The sequence below is a fragment of the Pteropus vampyrus genome, unplaced genomic scaffold, assembly GCF_000151845.1.
Source record: "Pteropus vampyrus isolate Shadow unplaced genomic scaffold, Pvam_2.0 Scaffold2, whole genome shotgun sequence".
Taxonomy (NCBI): domain Eukaryota; kingdom Metazoa; phylum Chordata; class Mammalia; order Chiroptera; family Pteropodidae; genus Pteropus; species Pteropus vampyrus.
Genome location: NW_011888783.1, coordinates 6,414,898 through 6,440,392, shown reverse-complemented (window position 1 = coordinate 6,440,392; position 25,495 = coordinate 6,414,898). Strand labels below are relative to the sequence as shown.

Here is a 25,495-nt window from a genome sequence, read left to right as displayed (position 1 = left end):
TTTTTAAAGAAAAATTGTTTTCTGAAATATTCTTACAGGGACAATAAAGTGATTAGGCACTTTTTAGAAAGATGTACACTCAGAATTCAGATATGACTCATTTGTTGCTTAACATTGTTAACCAGAATAATTTAATTATATAGTTCCCTGAATCTCATATACTTTATATGCACTTTTCTTGGTACTGTCACTCTTTCTATTTGACTCTTCTATGTACGTATTTGAAGGCAACTAATTTCTTTGTGTATCTGAGTGACTAGTGCAGCTCTTGCATATAGAAGGTTCTTAATAAAAATGTGTAGCATAAATAACTGCCCAAATGCAGAGGTTCCTAAACTCTCTCAGTTCACAGTCCTTTAGTGTCTCAGTAATTTTTTTTGTGGCCAAAGAATTTAATAATTTCTAACAACTTACTAGTCACTAAAAGAATAATAATACATATTTGCTAATTACCTAATGGGATATATTTGTCTATTAGACACTGTGTAAGTTCTCAGACCTTGAAAGGAAAATGAATACTGCCATCCTCATTTCCTGTCCAACATTCATTTTTATGCAGTGTTTGCTTTTTATCAGAGCAATCACTGAACACCCAAGTTCAGAAGATGTAATGTCACTGATTTGAGTGTAGTACATTGAATTATGGACTCTCTCGAGTTTGTGTGGTATCCAACAGATGTCAGTAGTTGTGTGCCTGCATCAAAATTTAAAATATCTTCTGGCATCCCTGCTAGTTTGTTGTATCGTTTTTGATGGCTTCTAGCACAGTTTGAGAACTGTGACCCCAAATATTGGGCTTTTGATGTTTTTCTGTTTTAGGTATTTTAAAGGATTTGTTTATGTAGTGTTTGTTGATTATGTCATTGGTTTTAGATATTCAATTGCTAAGCCTATGCATACATTCTAACAGAAGACTAGTCACACTATTCTTGGCAGCATTAAGATGTAGAACCACTAAAAATAGTTGCTTAGAAAAGGCAGTTAACTAGATTCAAGGCAATATTACTAAAAGTACTTTATAGTACCATAATCTTCCATTCTGAGATGTTTTTGAAATTTGAATTCATTGTACAAACAATGTTGAAGAAAACTTCTCTGCTGCAGGATAGAGAGGACTAGGCTTAAAGATGACGATGGTCTTTGGGCAGTGCTGGGCAGGTCTCTTGGTGGGAGGTGGAGGCCGTTGGCCACCCCAGTTGGTAGAGTATTGACCCTACCTTAAAGCCCATTCTGGAGAACTGTGCTAACATGGACTCCAGCAATGAGTTCTCTCTTAGTCAGGTACCCTAAGTTAGAGTTGTGCAACTCAAAATATTCATCACACTTGCAATTATTTGGGGATATAGCCTTTCTAGAAACTTGGTGGAAAATGTTTTTCGGAGATAATTTTGGGGGGACATTTTTCAGTTTAGTATGCTAAATCCTTTTCAGGGTATTATATAAGAAGCAATAGCTTGATTCTCCTTTTGGCCTGGATGATATTGTTCTCTAGACTCATCCACCAATTATGCTAAATTGGTAATACTTAAGGACAGTGTGTCATTAAGTTGCAAAGGAGTCTAGAGTGCTCTGTGTCCAATTCAAGTAATTTATACCCCAAGGGGGTATTGTACCCTGACTAACACCTAAAGTAATTTTGATTGTTACATTCATGAAAGGGAACATTCAGTGAGAACATTCAGTGACAGTTCTCCAAAGGTCGTCTTGCCTTATATACCATCATCGATACATTTGAACATCTAGGGGGAAAACACGTACCGCTCAAAGATTCCTAATGGATTGCTCCTTTTAAATAGCAATTTAATAAGAATTCTAAGTCTGTGTGCAATATATTTTGTAACAAGTTTGTATTTTAAAATTTATTTTCCAACATGGAGCTTTTTCTCTTACAGCAGTCTGTGTCATGTCATAGCCTGTATTACTTATTTCCATTTTTATTGGAACTGGAACTCCAATTTTGGTTCCTTGGTGATATATCCCAGAGTATTTTTCCAGTTATTTAAAGTTGAGTAATTTTTGGAAGAACTTAGTCTTCATATATATAATTGCTTTTTTAAGGAAAAGGAACTGTGGTTGCCCTAATCTTGTTTTTGGAAGTTCTTTCTCAATATCACAAAAAATGTAGAAGAAACTGAAGGAAGAAGTGATAGTCAAAGAATTTGTACTTTTCTTAAAGTACATACGTTATAAATATTCTCTGCACAGAAATGGTTGCTTACATCTTTTCCTTGTCCCACCCTCCCCTTGAAGGCTTAACTACCTCATTCTTTATATTACTGATGAATGATATTTTATATGCTCAAACAATGGGGCATGCTGTTTCAGCTTGTCAAGAGTGTTTTCACAAGTTCATGATTTATACCTTGGGTATCCATGGTAGGGTTCTGGTTTATCTACGGTGGGGTTCTGTGCTTTGGCTACCATGGCTGGTAACCCAACAGGAATGTGTCTTTGTGACCAGTACCCTCATGCCAGCTTTAGACCGTAGGACTCCATTGGCTTTCCCTGAGAAGAGACACCTTACATGCATCTCTGCAGTTCACAACTAAGAGAGAATTTTTGTCCTATGTAGTTCCAGCAGAGAAAGGACTTGGAAGCCCATGCCTGACCTCTCTGGATTTGGCTGATGCATTTATTTTTCCTGTTGTTTTTACTCTTCATCCTTTGCCATAATAAATCTTAGTTGTGAGTGTGACCTGTCATTGAGTGGCGTGAGTCCTTCTGATGAGTCACTGAACTTAAAAGTGGTCTTGGGACCCCTGAAACAGGGTAAGCGGGAATGGTTGGGTCAGAGTTACCAGAAGTGTAATTTTGACAAAGACTTTAAGGAGGTGAGGGAGTAAGCTATGGATACCTGGGGGAAGAGAATTCTAGGCAGAATAAACAGCCTGTGCAAAGACTCTGGAGGTGGGAACATGCCTGGCATGCTCAAGAAAGTATAAGGGGCCAATGTGGATCAGAAGGAGTGAGGATAGAAGAGGGAGTGAGCTCAGAGATGCAGTGGGACACATCATCAGACAAGGACATTCTTGAGGGTACAAGGTGGTATCCATCAGCACATGCTCCCTGGACAGATTGCTAAATTCCCATGTCTCCTCCAAGGAGAAATATGTTGCTCACATTTTCTCAGATAACTTCTATTTTGGGCAGAGTCCTGGCATATTCTTCTTAACCTCATTCTTTTTCTTTCCTCAGTCTTTTAAAAAATTTTCAGAGTTCCCTCAGGGAAAATCTTTCAGATATTTTTTTGTCTGTGTTGCCAGACATGACCCTGATAACATAGAATTGAGTTGTGATGTATCAGTACAAAGGAAGAGGAAAACCAGTCCCTTTTATTCTCCAACATATCCCTGTGTCCTGGAACTAGATGTGGTGACCAGAGAAGGCCTCAATGTGGACGTGATATCTGAGCTGAATCTTAAGGATGAGTGTCAGTGATTGAATTCTTGGTATTAGGGGATGTATTATTCACCCTAGCCCCCCAGCCCTTTTTCAAAACCCAATTCTGGTTTTGCCTCCACAGAAGAGCCTCTTCTTCTACTTTAGTCTGAGTCAGGTGCCCAGTATGCCCATGGCAGCCAGGACCAATGCTATTTCAAACTCATAAGTAAAAAAGGGATCTCTAACTTTTCCTCACTGGGCTGTATACTCTTATGTCTCCACATTTAATGCCTACACGTATAGAGTGCTCAGTACATGCATGTTGAATGAATTCGTGAGTGAGTGAATGAATAATTCTAAGTGATTCCAAGGCAGTATAAAAAAATTGGGAAGAAATGATAAAAGTCAGGACAATAAATGTCTGTGGAGTGAGCTTGAACAATATGTTTTAGGAGCTCAAGTCTCATTTATTCTCATTGAGGAAAAGGACCCTTCGGGTAGGCAAGAAGGAACTGAGCACAAATACTAATGGCTCAGCTCTCTCATTTGTTCCCTATTCAGTCTGCAATGTGCTCATTCTTACTTTACAAGGACTCTTTGTGTTATTCATTTCATTAGTTTTGGTGAATCACACTCATTTAAGCCTTTAGTCCTAATGGAGAAAATGGGTATTATATTTGCCCCATAACATTTTTCACTTTTGGAGATCATGTCCTTATTTTATCTCTTTAATGTCTTCTTAGATTTGATGTTTTCTTTGTGATGAATATTAATGTACTACAAATTTGTTGTTGTTTCAAACAGGCACAGATATTTTTTTTCTTTTAAACTCCAAAGCTTAAGCAATGAAAAGGAGGCTTTTCTACTTTACTAAGTTTTTTTTTTCTTTACTTCAGCACCCTTTTGTTCCTTTAAAAGAAGGAGCCTATGTGTCCATGTTTGAAATGCTGTAAAGATTAAACTATTGAAGCCCTTTCCATTCTGCTTTACAGAATGCAGAATAATATGTCCCTTTCTCTTTACAAGCTCCTTTGTTGTCCTCACCCTTTTCTAAACTTTCCACCTTCCTTCCAATTAAATTGGGAAATTGTGCTGCTACCCTGGGAGAAAGAATTGTAAAATGGCTTTGTTGGTATTGTTTTGTAATAGTAAAAGTAAATTTTTAAAATTTAACATTTGCTGTAATACAGTTGCATTACATTTATTTAGCAAGTTTTGCTATTTATGTATTTTCTAGTGAAAATTTCCAAGTTAAATATTCTTATGAAGAAGAAGGAAAAGTCATATTAATTTCCAAAAGGAAAAGGAATCTTAATACTTATTTGTTGTTGTGATTGTTGTAATAATATAAAAATATTTCTCACTGGCAACTATGGGATTAAGCTCAAAATTTCATTGACTACTGGGGCTAGAAAGCTGGCTGCAATTTTCAGTAGCTTCTGTGTATATCCTATAGTTATCATTCTTTCCAGGAATGCTTAGCCACTTCTGATCTCTATCCTCCTTTCACTAACTTTCTTTATTTCTCTCTCCTATACTCATCTTTTTCTCCCCACTACTCTTTCATCTAGTATCCACATGCTAACCCTCTTATTAAGCTCTGACAAAACACAAGGCTGAGTTTGAAGCAATACTGGCTATCAAAAAGCTGACTCTTGTAGAGAGAGGAGACAAATACATAGAAGAGTAAAACACACACCAGAATATATCATGTGCCGTTAGACCAGTCAGTACAGAAGAGAAGATCCCATCTGACTGGGATAAGAGCATATTTATTTGAAGAGGAAGCTTTTGACTTAAGCTTTGAAGGATGGATTAGGATTTTGACAGGGATGAAAAAAGAGCTTTCTATACAGATGAAAGAAGTGAATACTATAGCAGGAAAGTGGGTTGGTTTTAGATCATGACCAGTGACCCATTTATGTGTGGTATAGAACAGAGGTCAGCAAACTTTTTCTTTGAATTGCCAGGTAGTAAATATTTGTCTTCGAAGGCCATATGGCCTCTAATGCAACTATCAACTCTGCCGTTACAGCAAAAGCAGCATGGGCAATACTTAAATGAATAATGTGGCAATGTTCCAATAAAACTTTATTTACAAAAATAGACAGTGGGTCAGAATTGGCCAGCAGGCTATAGTTTGCCAATCTCTGATAAAAGAGTATGATTAGATAAGGCTGGAAACGGAGGTGGTGGCCAGATCTCAGATTTTGAATCCTAGGCTAAAGAGTTGGGAATTAATTGATATTCTCTTTAGTGAAACCACGATTGTTATGACATTGATAAAGGTTTTAAATAGCCATTTAAATTTAGAACTAGTTGTTTTCTGTTTACATCTTAAGATATTTATATAGTTAGCTTTACGATTTCTGTGACTGAATATCATATGAAAATGATGGGTAAAGGGCAAACTAGGCCTCTGAATGCCCATAGTAAAGCCTGATTTGGGTCATAGCTAGAAGTTTGACATCTTTGGAATTCTCACCATAAAGTCTCTATTATAATGGACCAAAAAGTCAGATCATGAAAAATAGGAGAAAATGAAAAATAGGAGAGAATGGGCAGGAACTTTGGAGATCTGAGCTCAGAACAATAATAATGTTTTCAAAAACCGATAGTGTGAACTGATTCCAATGTAGATATTAGATCCACATTTTCTATACTTATTTTTTAACAACTGACTTTATTGACATATGATTGACATGTAAAAAGCTGTACATACTTAATGTATGTAACTTGATGAGTTTGGAAATAAGTATATACCTGTGACATCACCGCCATCAAGGCCATAGACATATCCATCACCTCCCAAAGTTTCCTCCTGTCCCTATTATTTTTATTATTATTTTGTAGTAAGAACACTTAAAGATCTACCCTCTTAGGAAATTTTAAGTAGGTAGTACCGTGTCGTTAGCAATAGACAGTATGCCGCATAGATCGCCAGTACTTACTCATGTTGCATAACAAACTTTATTCTCTTTGACCATCGTCTCCCCATTTCCCTTATCCCAACTCTACTGTCTGCTTCCATGAGTTTGACTGTTTTAAATTTCACGTGTGAGTGAGATCATATATTATTTGTCTTTCTACGTATGGCTTATTGCACTTAGCATAATGTCCTACAGGTACATCCATGTTGTTTCAAATGTCAGGATTTCCTTCTTTTTTAAGGCTGAAAAATAGTCCATTGTATGTATATATCGCATTTTCTTTATTCATCCACTGATGGACATTTAGGTCGTTTCCCTATCTTGGCTATTGCAAAAAAAAAAAAAAAATACTACAGTGAACATGGGAGTGCAGATATCTCTCTTTGAGATTGATACTTATAGAAATTATTATACATTTGATTCTGAATTTTTACATAATTTCATGGAAGACTATATTTGGTACTATAGAAAGTTCTCTTGTTTGTGTTTTCATATTGCTTTTTTAAAACTTCTTTTGTGGTAGTATCAGATAGTTCTGCAGTACTATTTTTTTTACATGTTTCCTCAGAATAAACTTTCTCAAGGCGAGAATGAGTCTTATTAATGTTTGTATCCCCAATATCTAGTTAGAGCAGATCTGGCCAAAAGTAAGCAGTCAATAAACATCTGTTAGGTGAATTAATGTAGGTGAACATTTCTAATTGTTCCCAACCAATTATTTCATTCCACTATATTTTTGTGCTCTTCATTTTTTTCTAGTTCTCATTAGAATGCATAAATTTCAGTAAAGTCTTTAAAAATTTATTTTATTTTTAAAATATTTTCTTTTTTAAAAATTGGATCTGTGACCTATTTATAAGAGCTTTGTTTAGTATATTTCTGTATTTTTTTTGTTTTTGTTCTTTTTCCCTTTGTTTTGTTTTTGCCGAGTATATTTTTAACATTATATTCCTAGAGAAGAAAAAATTTATTGTATATAAAATGAAATAATTATAGGTGCTTGAAACACAATGGGAAAGAAGGCTAGTTTCTGTACTGGAGAACTCTTAAAATAAGGTGGTTTTTCCATGGCACCATTGAAACCTACATAATTGTAGCTACATAATAAGATGATGTCAAATTATCTTGAAAAGAAGTGAGATTGTAATTTATCAGCCCACCTAACTTTAAGCTCTAGATGTCACCCAAATAAATAGGTAGCAGTATTTTTTTTAACTCTTTCTGGACTTTGAGTTACCTATCCGGATCCTGTGGTAAAACCATAATATAGTGTTGGTTCTGATAAGCTTTTTCAAGAACATTTTTTATACCTATTTATTATTACCTTTTGATTTTAGTAATTCACACTGCTTAACAGCACTTCTAATTAGGCACTAAACAGTTAAATCTTTTTTCAGCAACCTTGCTCATTGATGTATATTTTATTTTTACTTATTTCTCTCAACATTTAGATTATATGTTTTCTAAGGGTGAAGTTGAAATCATTTGATACTGAACCATTTTTAAACCAATAGTGACATATTGAAAAGAAGATTATATGGGCAACATATAATGATTGTAATTATGTGACAGAGAAAATAATATGTGCATGGAAAGCTGAAAATACAATGGAGAACAGTAGGTAGACTAATGGAGACAAAGCACTTCTGGTTGAAAACTCATATATTTAATCATAGAATCCACTTAATCTAAATGCTAACATGTTTTTGTTGGAGGAGAAAACCAGTAAGGGGGACTGTTATGGATATATATTGCTTCTGGCTGCCAGACTTGTTTGCCTCTTCAAACTATTGCCATCACAGAAGTCAGAAACATCCTATTTTAAATCATGGACAAGTAATTATAACTTTTCCTCTTATTTGGAGGAAAAAGAGTTATTTGTCCTCTTTAATTATTTTGGTGAGGCTTTTAGCCAAGTTCTTTGCTTTTGTTTTGTTTTTAATGCTGTTTTTGCTGCTGCTTGTGCTAGGGATGAGGATGAGAAGCTTAGCAGGTTATTGAAAAGCACTTCTCAGCACTGGTTGGAAGGAAATAAGTAAGCTAGTAAATAATGACGAAACCCAGATTCCTAAGGCTTTTCAATGAGAGATGTGTGGACTAAAATTCTTGGGTCTTGGAGTCAGATGACACCGTCTCTTAATCTTGCCGATATCCTTCTTAACTAAAATTTTAGCCTCTATTTCCCTGCCTTAAAATGGGAGAAATGTCTACAGGTTTGTATTAGGATGAAACTAGACAGCTTCATTGTTGTATTGTGTAAAGTTTCCAGCCCTAGACCTGGGTGTTGTGTCTGTTGGGGGTGGGGGCGTGTATCACACAAATATCAATAGTTTTTTCTAATTTGAGCTAGAGAGGACAGTCCTGGTCAGGCCTTCATTATGTCCTAAGTCTATAAGGCTATCTAGGGTCCTTAGATATAGGGGATCTCATCAGAAAGGGAGACTGATTTTGGCAGCCAAGATTTGACTTTTGCAAATCTTTTATTCTGAATTCGATATTCATTTCCTCATCAAATTTGTTATATTAACATTATTACATGTGAAAAAAATAAAATCATCCATTCTGGATTAGAAAATGTTTTAAAAAAACATTTTACGAATCAAATCCAGCTTTAGAATGTCAGGAGGTTTTAGTGTGTCTTATTTTGGCAACTGTGCTTTTACAAGGATGAAACAGATGGGATATGCAGAGTTTTTTAAAAAACGAATTTAGCTTAAGATCTTACTACACATTAGAATTCGTCCAGAAATCCAAAGGCCAGAGAAAATTTCTGAAATTAATCTTTGCAGCAAATGAATTAATAAAAATTCCCTATTGAGTCCCATATGCTTTTAAAGGAGCCATTTAAGTACACTTAGTTTGAATAAGACCAGTTACTAGATTTTAACAGGGAATCCTATTTTTCTTATCTTTTAGTTATGCATAGCCTTCATCTATATGGTTTATCATATTTCTGGTATATAACATTATCCTTCATTTGCCTTCTCTTATAAAAGAGCAGCTCTGGCTATAAGAAATAAAGGATCTTTAGAGGGATTATAATATAGGTCACATGGATCAGCAGGTGGGCTGCACAACCCAGCTTCTGGAAGGAGAGGGACCAGGGAAATGCTGGAAAGCCCAGTGAGTCGGTCTTCATGGACATTCTAAGGTGGTTCAGCTCCAGCAGCCATTAGCCTCTGTGTATCTGTATTATTATTTTTTTTGTTGTGCTTTTTTGGTTTGTTTTCATTTTCTATTATTAGCCTCTGTGTATCTTTTTGAGGTCCTGGCGAAATTTATCTGTCCCACATTGATGCTTTATGCCAGTGACTCAGTGAATTTTATCTAGGAAATTAGGGGCAAGTAGCTGCAGAAACTATTTTGAATTAAGCAGCAGCTACTTATCCAATATACATAAATTATTTTCTGCCCTGAGTAGACCTACTCAAATACATTTGGTTTAGGAGCCCATCATTTCATATATATTACAACTTTTTATTTTTTTACTCAAGTTGTTATTTCCCATTTGAGTTTGAACCCATGGTTTGGCATCAGCATGTGTATATGGGAACATTTTTTCATCCTTTTTAATTATTATGTAAGAATTTAAGTTCTCAGTGATGATTATAATCATATATTCCTTGAATTAATTTTAGTAGTATAACCACAAGACTCACTGTAACATGGCGTAAAAATGGCTTTGGGATCATTCACAGGGACACTTGAAGGCTGACACAGCCTCTTGATATCTGTGAGATTTGGGGCAGTTTGTGTCAGGTGTCTGAATTCTCATTTCTTTACTGGTAAATGGACTTGATATTCCATATTATACAAAGGTCGATTGAAATTTTTTTGGTGATAATATACATACTAGGCTTGGCACCAGAAACATATATTTATTCCTAGTCCTTTTTCATTTTAAATGGTTACAAGCATGCTTTTATTTTAGAGTGAAATCTTAGGAATGAGCTGAACTGATGACCTGATGAGTAAATAGTTAAATAATGTGAGGAACAGTGGACTTAAGGCCAAGGCTTAGTTGACCTTTTAGTGTCTGATGCTCTGGAATTTATCTATTAAAAGTAATGATAGTAATGACTACTCACAGATAAATTAATCTTTCACAAGGCTGGCTGTTGTTAAAATGCTGAGAAAGCAGAGGTGGGGATAAACTTCAGTTATCTATATTTTGCCTTGTAATCTATTCTCCATATTTACATTTGAATATATATGAGATTGTCCTGGAAATTAACAGTTTTCAGACAGACTAATAGAATCTCATTTTAAGATATGACTGTCCAGGATGCAATCTTCCCCTTTCCTTCCTTTTCCCAGTTAATTCTTCCCACACTCTAAAATGGGACTAGAGTTGCTTTTAAGAGTATAAACAGAATCTTATAGTACAACAGTTTAAGAGCACAAGCTTTGTGGAGAGATAGTCCCAAGTTTGTGTCCTGTTTCCTCTATCTTTTGTGGGTTGGCCATGGCTGATTTATAAACCTCTCTAACCTGCACTTATTAATATATAAAATGAAGAAAGGAATAATATCTCCGTAATGATGGTTTTGAAGAGTAAATGGAATGACGCACTTAAAAATTAACAGAATGCTACAATACGTTTTAGTTCTTATTGTGGTTTTAATTGTTATCACATATAAAATACATTAAAAATATATTTGTGTCTGAATGTATAATGAATCATGTTTGGGTAACATTTAACCTCATTTTTAGATTCTTAAAAAGATCAGAGCTCTGTTCTAACTTGCTAAATTGTTCCTTCCCAGGGTTGGGCAATTATAACAGTGGTTCTATTTGAATTTAAAATATTTTTGTTACATTCCAAATGCAATTTAAAGCCTAGCTTAGTTTAACAAAGTTAAACTAGATAAGGCATAACAACAATTTGGAAGTTGGTATGTTCTGACATGTTCTGACTAAAAAAATTGAGTAAAATTGTTTTTATGCAAATGCATAGCACTATAATCTTTATGAGGCATTTCTTATTGTTGTACTCTAATGTTTATGAAGTTGTCTTTAATTGTGAAATAATTTTTCTTATTAATAATAAATGACAAGCAAATACTGTACTTAGCACATTATTTGCATTATTTCACTTACTTTGAAAGGGAGTCACTATGCTCTCAATTTTACAGATGAGCAAATGGACTTAGAGAAGTAACTTAACAGGGTCACACATCTAGAAGATGGCAAAGAAATGGACCTTGACTGATTGACTCCAAAGCCCATTTTTAGTGGAAGAGAAGTTATCTTTGGCAAAGGTTTTGTGAAACGGGTTTTGCAAAGGCATTTCCATGGTGATATAAGTTCTTTATTAAAGCTAGACATTATCATTGGTAAACCCATGAACACTCTGTCAAGATCTGTACTCAAAGAGTCAGGCTGGAGGTTTAAGTAGAAAGAAGCTTTAACTTCTCATTTTTCTTAATTTATTATGTTAATATGTTTTCTCATATATTTAATGGATAATGCTTTTTAACATTTTTGTTTTATATTTTGTATATTTGGAACTGATAAGCACCCCATGCTTTCCAGACAACAGAACAAAATAAAGAAGCTAGCCATGCACTAATAGATTTGTTTGGATGACATTTTATTCTAAGTTCGACTGAATTCCGATTTAGTGTTAAATCTATGTAACTTGATAGCATTAGAATTATGAGACAAAATAACAATGTATTTTCCTGAAAGGAGAACCTGTCTTTCCATTTTCACTGCTTTCCTTTATTCTTTTAATTGGCAGGAACAAATGGAGTAGTAATACCACAGCTTATTAATAGACGCAATTGTATTCAGTTTTAGGAAGAATAATGAATGTGGAATGTTTTTACACCTCTTTCTATCAATCTATACATATGCATTTCCTTATTTATCAACAAAATTTTATGCTGTTATTCAGGTGTCTGAATGGCATTATAAAGTATAGTGACATGTATTCTAGGATCTAACATACTGCCATTTCTGGCTTTTTTCTCTTCCAGTGTCTGTATTTATGCTGAAAGTCCAGGTGAATGACATCATCAGTCGTCAGTACCTGAGTCAAGCAGTTGTAGAAGTATTTGTAAACTACACAAAAACAAATTCCACAGTAACTAAAAACAATGGAGCAGTGTTGATAAAAGTACCGTATAAATTAGGACTCAGCCTAACCATTATTGCTTACAAAGATGGCTATGTGTTGACACCTCTGCCTTGGAGGACCGGAAGAATGCCAAGTAAGCACTTAAGTAATGATTCGCCTTCACTGAGTGTAAATGATTTTTTCCTCTACTTTGGGAATCTCTTATTCTGGTAAACCTGGAAATGAGAATATCTATGTGAAGTCAATATGAGGTTTCCTTCTACAGAGGCTTGAAAGAATCGAGTAAGAGCTCTGTTGTGGTAAAATCTTATCTGCAGGTGGCATTGAGGGGCTTGGCACACCCAAAGGTTTGAGAATGATGCAGGGTGGGCCAGGTAAAGTGGGGCCAGATGATGAAAGGATGTTCTCAAAAGGTGAGACAAACAGTTTAGGTTTATGTGCTGAATAATAAGGTGGTTACTATAGATTCTTGAGCACAATAAAAGTTGTTTGGAAACTGAATTTACTTAACAGCATATATAATGAATAGGCCAACAGCAGGGCTAAAATGGATTCAGGGAGCCTGGCTGTGAAGCTGTGGTTGTGCTCCTAGTGGACAGTAATAATGGAAATTCAAGTTACTGATTGTAAAAAATTAACATTGGTACAATAAATACATGTTCTAATATACCAGAAGTAATGACCAGTTAGGAAAATAATGAAAAGTGATCCCTCTCAGAACAACAAGAACAAAAACTATGCAAGGAAACCTAAAACAATATGTGAAATAACTATGTGGGAAAAATAGAACTACCAAACGTTACTGATAAACCTAAAAATAAATAAATGAATTAATGAAATAAAACCCTGGATAACTGGAAAAACATTATATTTCTTCTTAGCAAACCTGAATGTTGTAAAGATTTTGGTTCTTCCCAAATTAATTTATAGATTTAATGTATTTAAAAAAATAACTTGGCAAGATAATTTATGAATGTGAATAGGTCCAAATTAAAAAATTTTTTTGAAGAATAAATGTAAAAATACCTGGGAATCTTGTTTTAAAGAAAATTTACTAGAGGTAATTTGCCATTCCAGATAACTAAAATATTATATACCTACAAATTTAAAACTAAAATATAGCTACAACATTAAAACTATATGATATTGTACTGTGGTAAAAATCAGATACTAGTACATATAAAAAATATAATCTATAAAGTACCATTATAACTCATTGAGAAAAGGCTGAGTATTCAGTAGATAATATTAGGATATTTTGGATAACTATTTGAAGTAAATTAATTTTGGATTCATATTCTGAAATATATTGTTTTAAGTTTAAATGTAAAAAAACAAATCATAGTAAATATAAGAAAATAATAAATGATCTGATTTGTATTATGATGATCTGTTTTAACTTAAAAGCAATGAAAGATGTTATAAAAGGTAGATTTGACCATATTTAAAAAAAACACTGTACATCAAAAACATGAAAGAAAACAAGAAGACAGGAAAAATATGTGAAACAATAAGGAGTAATATCCTTAATATGCAAAGAACTCACACAAACCAGTAAGAAAACACCAAGGCCCTGCCTAAATAAGGAAATGGACAAAATCAGGACCTAGCAATTTTCAAAACAGGAAATACCAATGATTAGTAAATGTGACAGAATGCTTTGTCTCCTAATAGTCGAAGATTTATACACCAAAGAAATACACATTCCTTAGATTTTTCATCTTAGAAAAGTTTTTAAAAAGTGAATATATCCAATATTAACAGAATGAGGTATGATCAGAATTCTCAAACCCTTTTGGTAGGAGTACAAATCAGCAAAATTATCTGGATAACAATTTTGAAATATGTGTATCGATGTTTTCAAAATCTTTATAACCTCTGACTCAGTATTCCACTGTTAAGAATCTTTCCTAAAAACAGACATACAAATAAAGTTGAAGGATGATGATTCAAATATTATTTCTGTGGTAATAGTGAAAATGGAAACAATCTAAATATATGGTATTAGTGTAGTGGTTAAGTAAATCTTGATACTTCAAGAAATGAAATACGTGACTTGAAAATGTTATGAAAAGTTTCTATTGAGGGACAGAAATGCTTATATTTGGTGAAAAAGCAGGGTAAAAATATTCTGTATACAATATCATACTCTCATTTTGAAAAATCACAGGAAAATCTAGGAAGAGCTATGTTAAATTAATAGTGGTTGTCTTAGTCCTGGTATAATGACCATCATTTTCTTCTTACCCTTCTCTGCATTTCTCAGCCTTTCCACAGTGAATAGACATCCCCTTAATAATCAGAAACATCCCTTTTATAATCAGAAACATTTTCAGTAAAGAAATCTGAGTGTAAGTTATAGTACGGTTCAGAAAGATTCCCCTCAGGTTTAATAGCCTTAAAAAAGCTGTCCCTTTTAAGCTGCCTGTGACCAAGAAAGTATCAAATATGGGATAGTGCCCTAATGAGAATCATCTCCAGGTCCTAGCTACAACCTATTACCTCCTTTCCAATCTAATGAAATCGTTAATCAGTCTAAACGTTAATGTATTCTGAACTGAAATTACACTTTTATTTAGTTGGTAGTTCTCCTTTCCTATTGTAGAAGAAAAGTGTATTTCATTTTAAGTCCGCCCATACATCATCACTGTATACTTTTTGTATTTTATCCTGTCTTTTCCATTATAGCTCTTGGAAATATCTCAAATTATTAAAAATATTTCCATGCAATTAAGTGATTTAAGTGATCTCAAGTGATTTAGGGATATTATGTTATTTCTATTAATTTTAAATACTTAGTCTACGGGAGTGATATCAAATGAGAACTCATGCTTTAGGTAACTCCTCAGAACTTATTTTTCTTTTGCAGGATTGGTAAGCTTATTTGATTTGTTCTTGCTTATAAAACAATGGTCTATTGTTCCAGCTTCTTGCTTCTGTTCTTGAAATAATTATCTCCTGGTGCTCTGCACTTACTCTAGTTATTTCAGGCAGCTACTCTTGTAGGCTGGTACAGCCCCATCCTGAGTTACTACTGATGGTCACCTATGAATCATTTTGTGTATTAAACTGTTTCCTCATTTACCAACTCAGAGTCTGTGTGGCAGACTATATTGTGTGAAGAAGAGCACTGCAACTTTACATGGGAAGTTAAAAAAAGAAGAGTGGATGAATCTCTATTTTAGAGAACCTTGAATCATGAGCCAAGAAAAAAGTTTTAAAAAATTATAAGGAAGTAACAGTTATATGGAGAAAATAGCAGAAGGTTGTTCAAGTATTTAACTTGACCATATATATCTTGGGTTGTTAGAGAACATCATTAATCACCTTGGTACGAACTACTGTATGAAATAGAAAAGATTAGTAAAATAAAATGGGGATGCCCAATCTCTTCATTTTATTGTGATCCTTCTTTTTTTCTCCATCATATTTTACATTCATCCTTCCTTTGTTTTAAGTTGCTTTTTCCGTTAGCCTTTTCCCACTTTTTAGGGCCTACTGGCACAGAACTATATTTGTCTGTTTTTCCCCACGTTTAATAAAATATTTTAATTGTGCTATATTTCACAGTATATTCATCAGTTACACTTTCACTGTTTCCGCAAAGCCAAGCAAATATATGGCTATTTGAAGACACTGTTTTAATTACTGGAAAATTAGCTGGTAAGTACAACACTTTTTACTCAGCTGATAAGTAAACACTTAAAGTGGTTATTATGTAACTGCACTTCTTCTAATGAATTAATGTTGATTATATGTGGGAAAAATCTAAATTGATCAAAGATGATTAGTACTAACTATAAGTTGATTTGAACTGATTCTTATTTCACTATCAAACTATAATATGGTTCTTTAGTGTCTGTGTAGTGGGAATTATTCTCTCTTTTACTATTTTAGCCTCCCAGATGAGAACATTGGACTTTTGGAAATACTGGAAAGAGCTTCTGAACTTCATTCCAAATCATATCTCTCACTGAACTTTAGTGGTTGGTTAAAGTGGAAAAAGGGCTCAGCCCTGTGGGGCTAATTTGTAGGTCACTTCCATTCCTGCCTCTGGCATTAATCTTGCTGCCTGTGTGGGAAAGGCCTGCACTGGGTAGTTATCTACCCAGCAGACATGATTGGCCCACTCGCATATCCCAAGGGGAAGGACAGGAGAAGCCTGATTTGGGGTCTTTTTCAAGCTGTCATCCAGTTCAGCTTTACGAACCAGCTGGATGATGGTTCCATTCTTACCTCGCTTCCTCATCTCCTCTAACTAGTCCCTAGGGGAAACCCCAGCATTTTGTGATTCTTACTGTATATTATAAAAAACCTTTATAAATCACAATAATTTACTTTTCTATTTAATTCTTTCGTATTAGGGAATTCATATTTAAGACTAAGGCATAATGGGAATTGGTAAAGGCAGAGAATTCTCAAAGTAAAATTTATGAGAGTCTTGGTAAAAAGAATTGTTTTTGAAAGTTCTCTTCATTCTCAGAAGCTATCTTATTTATTCCTAAAGAATTACAAAATCTAATACTATTATTGGGAAAAATTAAATGAGGGTTTGGTTAATCTTGGAGTAATTTACTGAATGAGGTGGAAGAATCTCTTACTTTAGAAATACTAAGGAATTTGGAGAATTTTGATTCACTGACTTTGCTGATATATGGCAGAATGGGTGGATGTGGAGTTTTGTATAGAAGGATGAAAAGTAAATAGGAACTAGATACATGCAGAAAGAAGCTACATTTTATGCTGCTGGGGCTTTTGTGAAAAACAGATTCTCCAGTTCTTCTTCAATGTTTTGGTTTTGTTTTGACACATTCCTGTTCCTTACTGGCCTCTTCAAACCCCATTACAATTTTAATTTCTGCTGGAACACGTGAAATGGATTTGCGTGAACACGTCCATGTGCCACTCCTTTGCCACTATACCAAGCAGTGGTGAGCTCTCATTTGTCTGGATAGGACTGCTCATGCCTTGGAACACATCCATGAGAGCACCGTGAGCCCTTTCAAATTCTCAGAGCACTGCCTTTTACTTCCTTATTTCCCTGAGAGTTGACCCTTTCGGTGAGGCCAAACAGGAGAGGATGGATGTTTCTGACATATCCTCACTTGTTAACTTCTGTAAAATGTTTCTGTTTTTTCCTTCCAAGATTTGATCAGGAAGGTGTTCAGTGTGTATAGTGAAAGTGTGTGAATATATTTGCAGTAAAAGGAGCAGAAGATGTTGGAAACTTCAGGAATGTACAAAACCTTAGAGAAGCTCAGCTAGATACTTCCTTAGTATACATGTTTTCAATTGTACGTGGACTCTAAAGAAAGTTGTAGGTAGTATCTAAGTTATCAGAAGGTATTAGATTGTACCCTCGAACAACTTAACAAACAAGAATAATATATTATAAATGTGTTGTTTTTCTTTATATCCCTTAACTATTTACTTTCCAGATATTATTTTTCTACCTTCATATATAAAAAGTAAACTCTACAGTGATTTCGAGAATTATCTTACATTCTTTTATCATTTATTGTCATGTAACTCTTTAAAACTGATACTTCTTTTTTTATCCAAATAATTTTAACTGATTGCCTCTGTCTTTATCAACGATCTTTAAAAACTCCAAAGCAAAAGCTAAAGTCTGATAATTTTTAGTTTTAATGACTTAAAAGTTGCCCCTTGAATTGTTAAATAAGATGTTGATTATAAAAATATCAATATTGCCACTGAGTTCTTACTCCACATATTATATTAGAGGATAGTCACTTCAAAGTGATTAATGTGAGATAATATTTATAAATTGAGTGCATGGCATTTGGAAGTCTTAATGCATGTTTCGTTATCTGATAGAGAACCTGCCCACTTAAATATATGGCTGAATATTAGCAAAGGCACTTTCTGTTGCAAGTTGCTGAAAACCCAAAGGAGGCATTTATTTATTGCTCAAATAACTGATAAGTATAGGAGCTGACCCACTTAAACACGGCGTGATCGGGGCTTTTGTTGAGATAATTAACTGGTTTTTCTCTCTCCATTTCTCAATTCTCTACTTTTTAAATATTGTCTCGAATTTCAAACCAGCTCTCATTTTTGGTCACAAAATGGTGTTTACAACTCCTGGACATATACCCGACCATATAAAATCTAGTGAGGAAGAAGCAAGTCTTTTTTCCCTAGAAAGCCAAGCAAAATTCACATTGCATCTCATTAACTGGTTGTTATAGGCCATCATTGAACAAATCAATGTCACCAAGAGAATAATGAAATGCTTTTGATTGGTTTTAGCCCATCCTGGCACACACCATTAACTCCTGTTACAGAAATGAAATCCCAGGTGAACTGTATGGGCTAAAAATGGTCAGTATGTGGTTCCCTAGTGAGAAACTCAAAAAAGGGTGAAGAAATCCTGGGCAACAGAATCAAATAGTCTAGGATAAAGGTGCTGTGATCTAAAAAAAGGAAAATTTCTTATTCAGTTCCAAATTTAAAATAATTATATGAGGAAATGTTAGTAATGTTTAGAAATAATTATAACTGCTTCCTTTAAGTACAGTGTATTGTGCTTAATGTTACTGTGTTTAATATGGATTTATTTTGTCTGTTTGTAATGAGGTTTCCTTTTTCCAGATGCCAAATCTCAACCAAGTGTTCAGTTTTCAAAAGCCTTAATTAAACTACCCGACAACCATCACATTAGCAACGTTACAGGCTATCTTACAGTTCTGCAACAGTTTTTGAAAGTGGACAATTTTCTGTATACATCTGGAATTACTCTTGATAAGTCAGGTATTGTCTAATTTTTACATAATGTATGTATAAGAAATAGTACATAAATCTAATCAAATACTGTTATTTAGATATTTGATATTCAAATTTTTGAGGATACATGTCACCGTTGAAGCAAACCTAGTTATTAAAATGTTTATAAGCAATTAATTCCCTTTTATCTAATGAAAGAAAGATTATAACAGAGTCCTCTACATACATTATTTCAAATCATGGAAATTTCATTTGCAGGATACTTTTATCCAAAAGAATTAAAAAAGATATTGAAAATAGTAATGATTATTGTGTAACTTTGCAAATTAAATATATTTAAAAATGGAAATTTGATTTAAAGAAGTTTACACATAACTTTTTATAATTTAACCTTTTATTCATTCTTACAAAATTGATCAGAAGTGTCAATACTGATTATACATAAAATGGTTTAATATAAAACCAATATAAATATAAAATGGTTATATATAATGGTTAAATATAAAAAAGTTAATAGATTAGAGTAAGCAATTGTCAATTTTTCTTTTTGTATGTATTTAGTATTCTCTATAAGTAAAATATATCTATCCCAGATTCAACAGCACCAATCCATTTATATAAGGCTGTCATGATCTCTAGGTTAAGGGAATGATGGAATTTTACATTTAACAATACATCTATGAATAACCCCCATAAGAACTCTATATTCCTTCTGTACCACTACGGTTGTTCCACCATGACTACCACTTGTTGCAATGTAACTGAAACTCCACTGTTTAGTATCACCTCACACAATCTGTAATTTTGATGGTTTCAGTTGTATCAAATTTTTGGTTCGTTTCTTTTAGAAAACAGCCATAAATTAGAGTAATAAGGGTAATTGGATGTTTTGTTAGATGTTTATTGTTGTTTTTAACCTGTTGTAGCTTGTGCTATCAGTGCCCTAGGCAGATGAGCCTCACTCTACTGTTACAGGCCTATGTTTCCTACTACACACAACTGTGACTGGCTAAGGGCATTCCCTGGTTCGGGAAGCAGGCTTGGCCTTCACGTGGGGCAAGCTCTCAACCAATGACAAATAAGAGTACATAAAAAAAAAATTCTTTGCCTTGGCTGGGACAACTCTGAGCCAGATTCTGTCCAGTGAGAATGAGCTGGAGTTGTCACAGGGATAACCTCATTAACACATCCTTTGCTGGCTTTCTGCTTTCTTTCTTCGTTATTCCTCTACTCCCTCAGCAGTGCTTATCTCAGGGTCTGCTTCTTGAAGAAACCTTCCAGGATTTTCCAGATGTCAATTATAGGATGCTCAAAACAAAAACATGGATCAGAATAGTGCAAATATACTTCCATCACCAATGAAGCTCATGTTGCACTAGAGGGTTTTTGTGGACAATACTCATTAGATTCAGTGGGAAGGGATCATAATGCTGTGCCCTCTAATATTCACTATCACCTGCTTTTGAGATTATTCAGTGTTTCAGGTATTCTGAGAATGCTAACATTTTTAAAGTTCTAGAGCAATGCTATCAAAAGGAATGTTCTTTTGCTCTAATATGGTAGTCACTAGCTACTTGTGGCTATTGAGCTCTTAAAATTTGACTAGTGCACTGAGGAACTACCCTGCTAATGTCACTTAAATTTAAATTGTGACACACTGTGGGTGGCTACTCTTTTGGACTGCACAATTCTAGAGTTCTGTGAGTATGAAAGTATTTTTTTAAATAAATTTGCTCCTCCTCATGTCTTTCAGTCTCTTTTTTCTCCCTTGTACCATTCTTCCTTCTTTTTGTTCTTTGAATTGGCCTTATCTCAAGTAGTGGCATATTGATCTCAGCAGTTTCAGCTGCCTTCAGTATCTGCAGCCACTGACTCTATAGAGCTGGAGGGGGGCGGGGCAGGGGTTAAGAGCCGTCACTTCAGAAAACCAGCTGGCTTTACTAAATAGTTGATAAAAGAGATTATACTTATTTACAAATTACATACTACTTTCCTTGTGCTTATATTGGAATACTTACCACTATACTAGTCTAACACCATTCATATGACATTACTTTACTCATCTATGATCTGTGTTTCAGGCAGTTTTTAAGAGGTAAATCTTTTATTTCACTGAAATTTTTCAGTAAACCAGTATTTGCCCTGTCTGATAACTGATAACACCAGATGATGTAGTAGCAATGATGAGAATTCCTTTCCATAGCCTCCAAGTTCCCACCTCTCTCTGCCCTCCAGCTTCATGGCCTGCTTTCTCTCTCTCTCCTGCCTGGAAAGCTCTTCTCTGAGGTGTTTGCATGGACGGCAACTTCTCATTTGGCCACAACTGCAACATCCCTTCTTCAGTGAAGTGTGTTTTCTAACTACCCAATTACATACACTGCCTTTCTAGATTTTCCTTAAAATACTGATAAGGTACCTTCTATTGTGCATGGAGAAAATATTGACAATAAGCAAAGAAAGGAAAAAAGGATTTTCGATAGTAATGAGGATTGTGGGAAAAAATATTGCAGGCAATGTAAGATATCGTGTACTCACTGTATCTTTGGGGCCTAGACAACTGCATGGTACCAGTAGGAGATGTAAATATTTGTTAAAATGTTTGTTAAATGAATGAACAAATCTTTAGCTTTTAAGTCAAAGATTCAGGGGATGTAAATTTTTGTTAAATGATCAAAACTCTAGCTTTTAACCAAAGATTTAAAAGTTAGCCACGAAGAGTAAATAATATGTAATAAGTATACTTTATTCACTATTTCTAATGTGTTGGTAAATTACTTGGAAAATCTAAAATTATCAAATTATTTGTAGAAAATTTACAATTTTAACATTATCTATATCCACATTATTTTATTCACTGTAAATATTCTGGTGAATATTATAACTTTGGCATTGGTGATATTTCAAAAACAAAACAAAGACCTTTTTTGCTTTTCCCACTGAGTAATAGAAAAATATAGGTAGCTCCTGATATTTAAGGTATAAGTTATATAATCAAATTTTTAAAACCGTAGGCAAAACAGCATAATGAATTCTTCTATTAAACTCCTTTCCCCTAGTTTTCAAGCTTTGAAGTCTAAATAATATTGTAATACTAATTTGAAGGCTAAGTTTATATTCTTTTAAATACAGTATTATTAATCAAATATATGCCAAGGCCTATTAATTCTATCAGCTAACAATATTACATCATGATTTTGTTTGCTGAAGCTATATATTAAAAATTGCATTTTGAATCAGAATGCTTTTTATATAAGGTAACTTTAAGGAGTACAGCTGAATCTATTGGTTCTAGTACTTGAAACAGATGGTCCTGGAAAAGGAGAAAGATGTTTTAGACCCATGTCTGCATTGATGATGTGGTATGGCAGAACCTTTACTTGGGTACAATATTGGTAAGATGTGTTTTTTTTGGTTGTTGGTTTTGTAGGTTTTTAAAGACACTGAATTGGATTCCAGTGACCTTAAATCAGATGACTCTGAGTGAATCGATTTGTCGATGTTACATATGTATAGCCTATACTGGTGTATAACATATATTTTTAAATTATATTTTAAAAATCTTTAATGAAGATTCAGTATCTATTTGATATTAAAATGGATAGCCCTGGGTGAAGTAGAAGAACTAGTTATTTTAGGCCCATATTAATTTGCTATTAATATGTAACCACAACCTCTGTCTTATGTAAGATTTTAATAAACTATCTTCTCTTTTAGGTTTTGAAAGCATTGAATTGATTCCTCTTGCTGCAATATGTGTGAAAATATATTCTGGAGGAAAAGAATTAAAGGTGGATGGCTCTATTCAAGTTTCTCTCCCACTTCTACATACAAATGATATAAGTGCAGGGGATCACATACCTGCCTGGACATTTGATATGAACACAGGTATGTGAGTTAGGTAAAAATATTCTGAATATTTTTCTTTTGAATGTTTGTTTGTTTGTTTTAGGTTTATGGAGGGACAATTGACAACATTTCTATATTTTTAATAGAATAAAATTTAATATGCCTTATTTAAAACATTAAAATGTATCATTTATATTTGAATGTTTTATCTTTAGTAGAGCACTAAATCAATGTTATAGCTTTAAGCACTTTGTCAATCACCAAAATTGGACCCACTTTGATTAATATAATATAACTGTGGGGGAAAGTGATGCCAATACATTACATTAAAAATAGTATTATTTACTCATATTCCCATGGTTTAATATACCCTAACATTTTAAGCAGAAATATTTTTAAAGTATTCCTGCTTTTATGGGTTTTTGTTGTGATAGGAAATATGAACTTTTATCTAAAAGCTTGGTTTAAGCAATTGAGAAATGTAAAATGAAAATCAATAACTGTATTATTAAGGGATAGAGTGATTATTTTCTAAAAAGTATTGGGTATCAATTTTGTTCCCTGAGTTTAGCCTCCTAAATGGCTGCTGGAATTACTTTTTCCTCCTCTGCTTCCCTTGGTGGTTTTTGTGTTCCAACATAAATAAGGTGGGAGTCTTAAAGTGAACCCCCCGCCCTCAAGAAAAAAGGAAAAGGCCAGGGGTAGAATTATCTTGGGTGAGTCACGGTGCAGAGCTAGATAGTTACACGGGACTTGATTTCTGTCCTCTTCTTTTTCTAAAGTGTTACTTCTTTTCTGGGATAGAATTTCCTTTAGCAAGAAGGTTGTAGGTGATCTAATTTTATACCTGCCCAGGCTGAAATCCAGTGGAAAGAGATTCTTTTTCTAGTAGTTATTAACAAGTCCTAGGATTAACTGCAGTTATAGAACTGAGTTTGCATCCCCACCTCAGGAACCAGAGGTCTTTGCGGCCAGCAAGTGAAATGTATGGATTTATTAGGTCGTATGTTGGAGGAGGGGATGGAGCCCAAAGTTACTTGTGTAGATTGAGATTAGGAAGCAGTCAATCTTCAAAGGAGATTTGGAATGAGATTTCACTGTAATTGGAAAGGTAGGTAGTGTAGACGAAAAAGGAGTTCTATGGAAAGTAACCTCACAGGGTGATGTGATTATAAATCTCAAATTGGGCAGATCATGGTGAGTAGTCACTGCCCAGGCATTTTACCATAGTAAAGGTTTATCTTTGCCTTGAACAAGCCCTGTCCATTCTTTCTGTGCATCTAGGTTAACACATCTTCAAAATGCCCCCTTTTGGACACCCTTCGTAAAGCATGACCATCCTCAAGAGAGCACATAATTTTAACTATCTTTTATTGTGAGTCACTCCTTACTTTCTTCTACCTCCATGTAATCTTCCTTACATTCTCTCTTAATTTCAAATGCATAAAAGAAGTTACAAAATTGTTATCTTCCAGACTATGATGCATGAAGGAATACAAAAACAACAAAAAAAGGGAGGGTGGTTTTGCCAAGGAGCAGGGAAAGAACTAAATGTCTGGCTTGGATTTCCCACAGCCCTGACTATTTAATTTACAACCATTGTTTACTTCTATGATACACCCTAAAAGGTTTTCTATCACTTATTTTACAATGTTCCTCATTCTATTTAAGATAAAAGATAAATCCTTTGAGATGTTTCAGGGGCCCTTCTGAAACACCACAGAGTTATTTCTACACATGTTGAGATTTTAACCCTTACAACCTCAATTTCTAACAAAAACTAAGAAGTAAGCAATTAGCATTCTTTAGCTTGGCAGATTCATAGACATCAAAGTCAATTATTAACATGGACTTATCAAACTTAAACTAGGTTTATTTACTAAGGATTAGTCTCAGATCACGTGAACTTGAAAACATTTTGAGTTAGTTTCTATATTTCTGAGAATTTTAGACCACTCAATCCTTACAAGTGCTTGCCTTTAAATTAATTTTAATATTGTCCAGAGGTAGAATAATATAGACATACAGACATACACAGAGAACAGCTGGATCCAAATTTTGTTTTGGAGGCATTTACAATTTATGTCTGTCAAGTTCCAAATGGCTTACCTTCCCCTTTTAAAATGAGGACGGCCATTTTTAATACCTCAAAGAAGTGGGTTGACACCTAAATGACATCATAGGTTGATCTATTTATCTAAATCCTTTTTTGAAGCTTCAGGAGACTAATTGAATGTTTTCCATTCAGTCTGCCTAATTTTATAGCAGGACTTTTCTAATTGTGCACACAAAAGATTAATTTAGAAGTATCAAAGATTCATCATCTCGGCCCTCTCAGTTATAAATGGGAGACTGTCATGGGGCCTGGCGGCCTCAGAGACATGATTTCTCATGTTAACTTTTAGATCTGTAGAGTCTGGACAAACTTTAGAGAAAGGCAGCCTTCACGTGCACATGTGCACATCTCCAGATGTGCCAAATGCAGTGAATATACTCATAGGACTGCTTC

The 25,495-nt window shown here is 34.2% G+C and overlaps 1 protein-coding gene across 2 annotated transcripts in view; it reads left to right on the top strand.

Annotated features, from left to right (window-relative positions):
• Positions 1-25,495, top strand: part of FAM171B (family with sequence similarity 171 member B) — a 67,795-nt gene that overhangs the window by 29,137 nt on the left and 13,163 nt on the right. For both annotated transcript variants that reach the window (XM_011356433.2, XM_023529016.1), the window contains exons 2-5: positions 12,293-12,526; positions 15,964-16,056; positions 19,009-19,167; positions 22,855-23,025. In XM_011356433.2, coding sequence (XP_011354735.1) covers positions 12,293-12,526; positions 15,964-16,056; positions 19,009-19,167; positions 22,855-23,025 — 657 coding nt within the window. The remainder of the gene's footprint in view (positions 1-12,292; positions 12,527-15,963; positions 16,057-19,008; positions 19,168-22,854; positions 23,026-25,495) is intronic.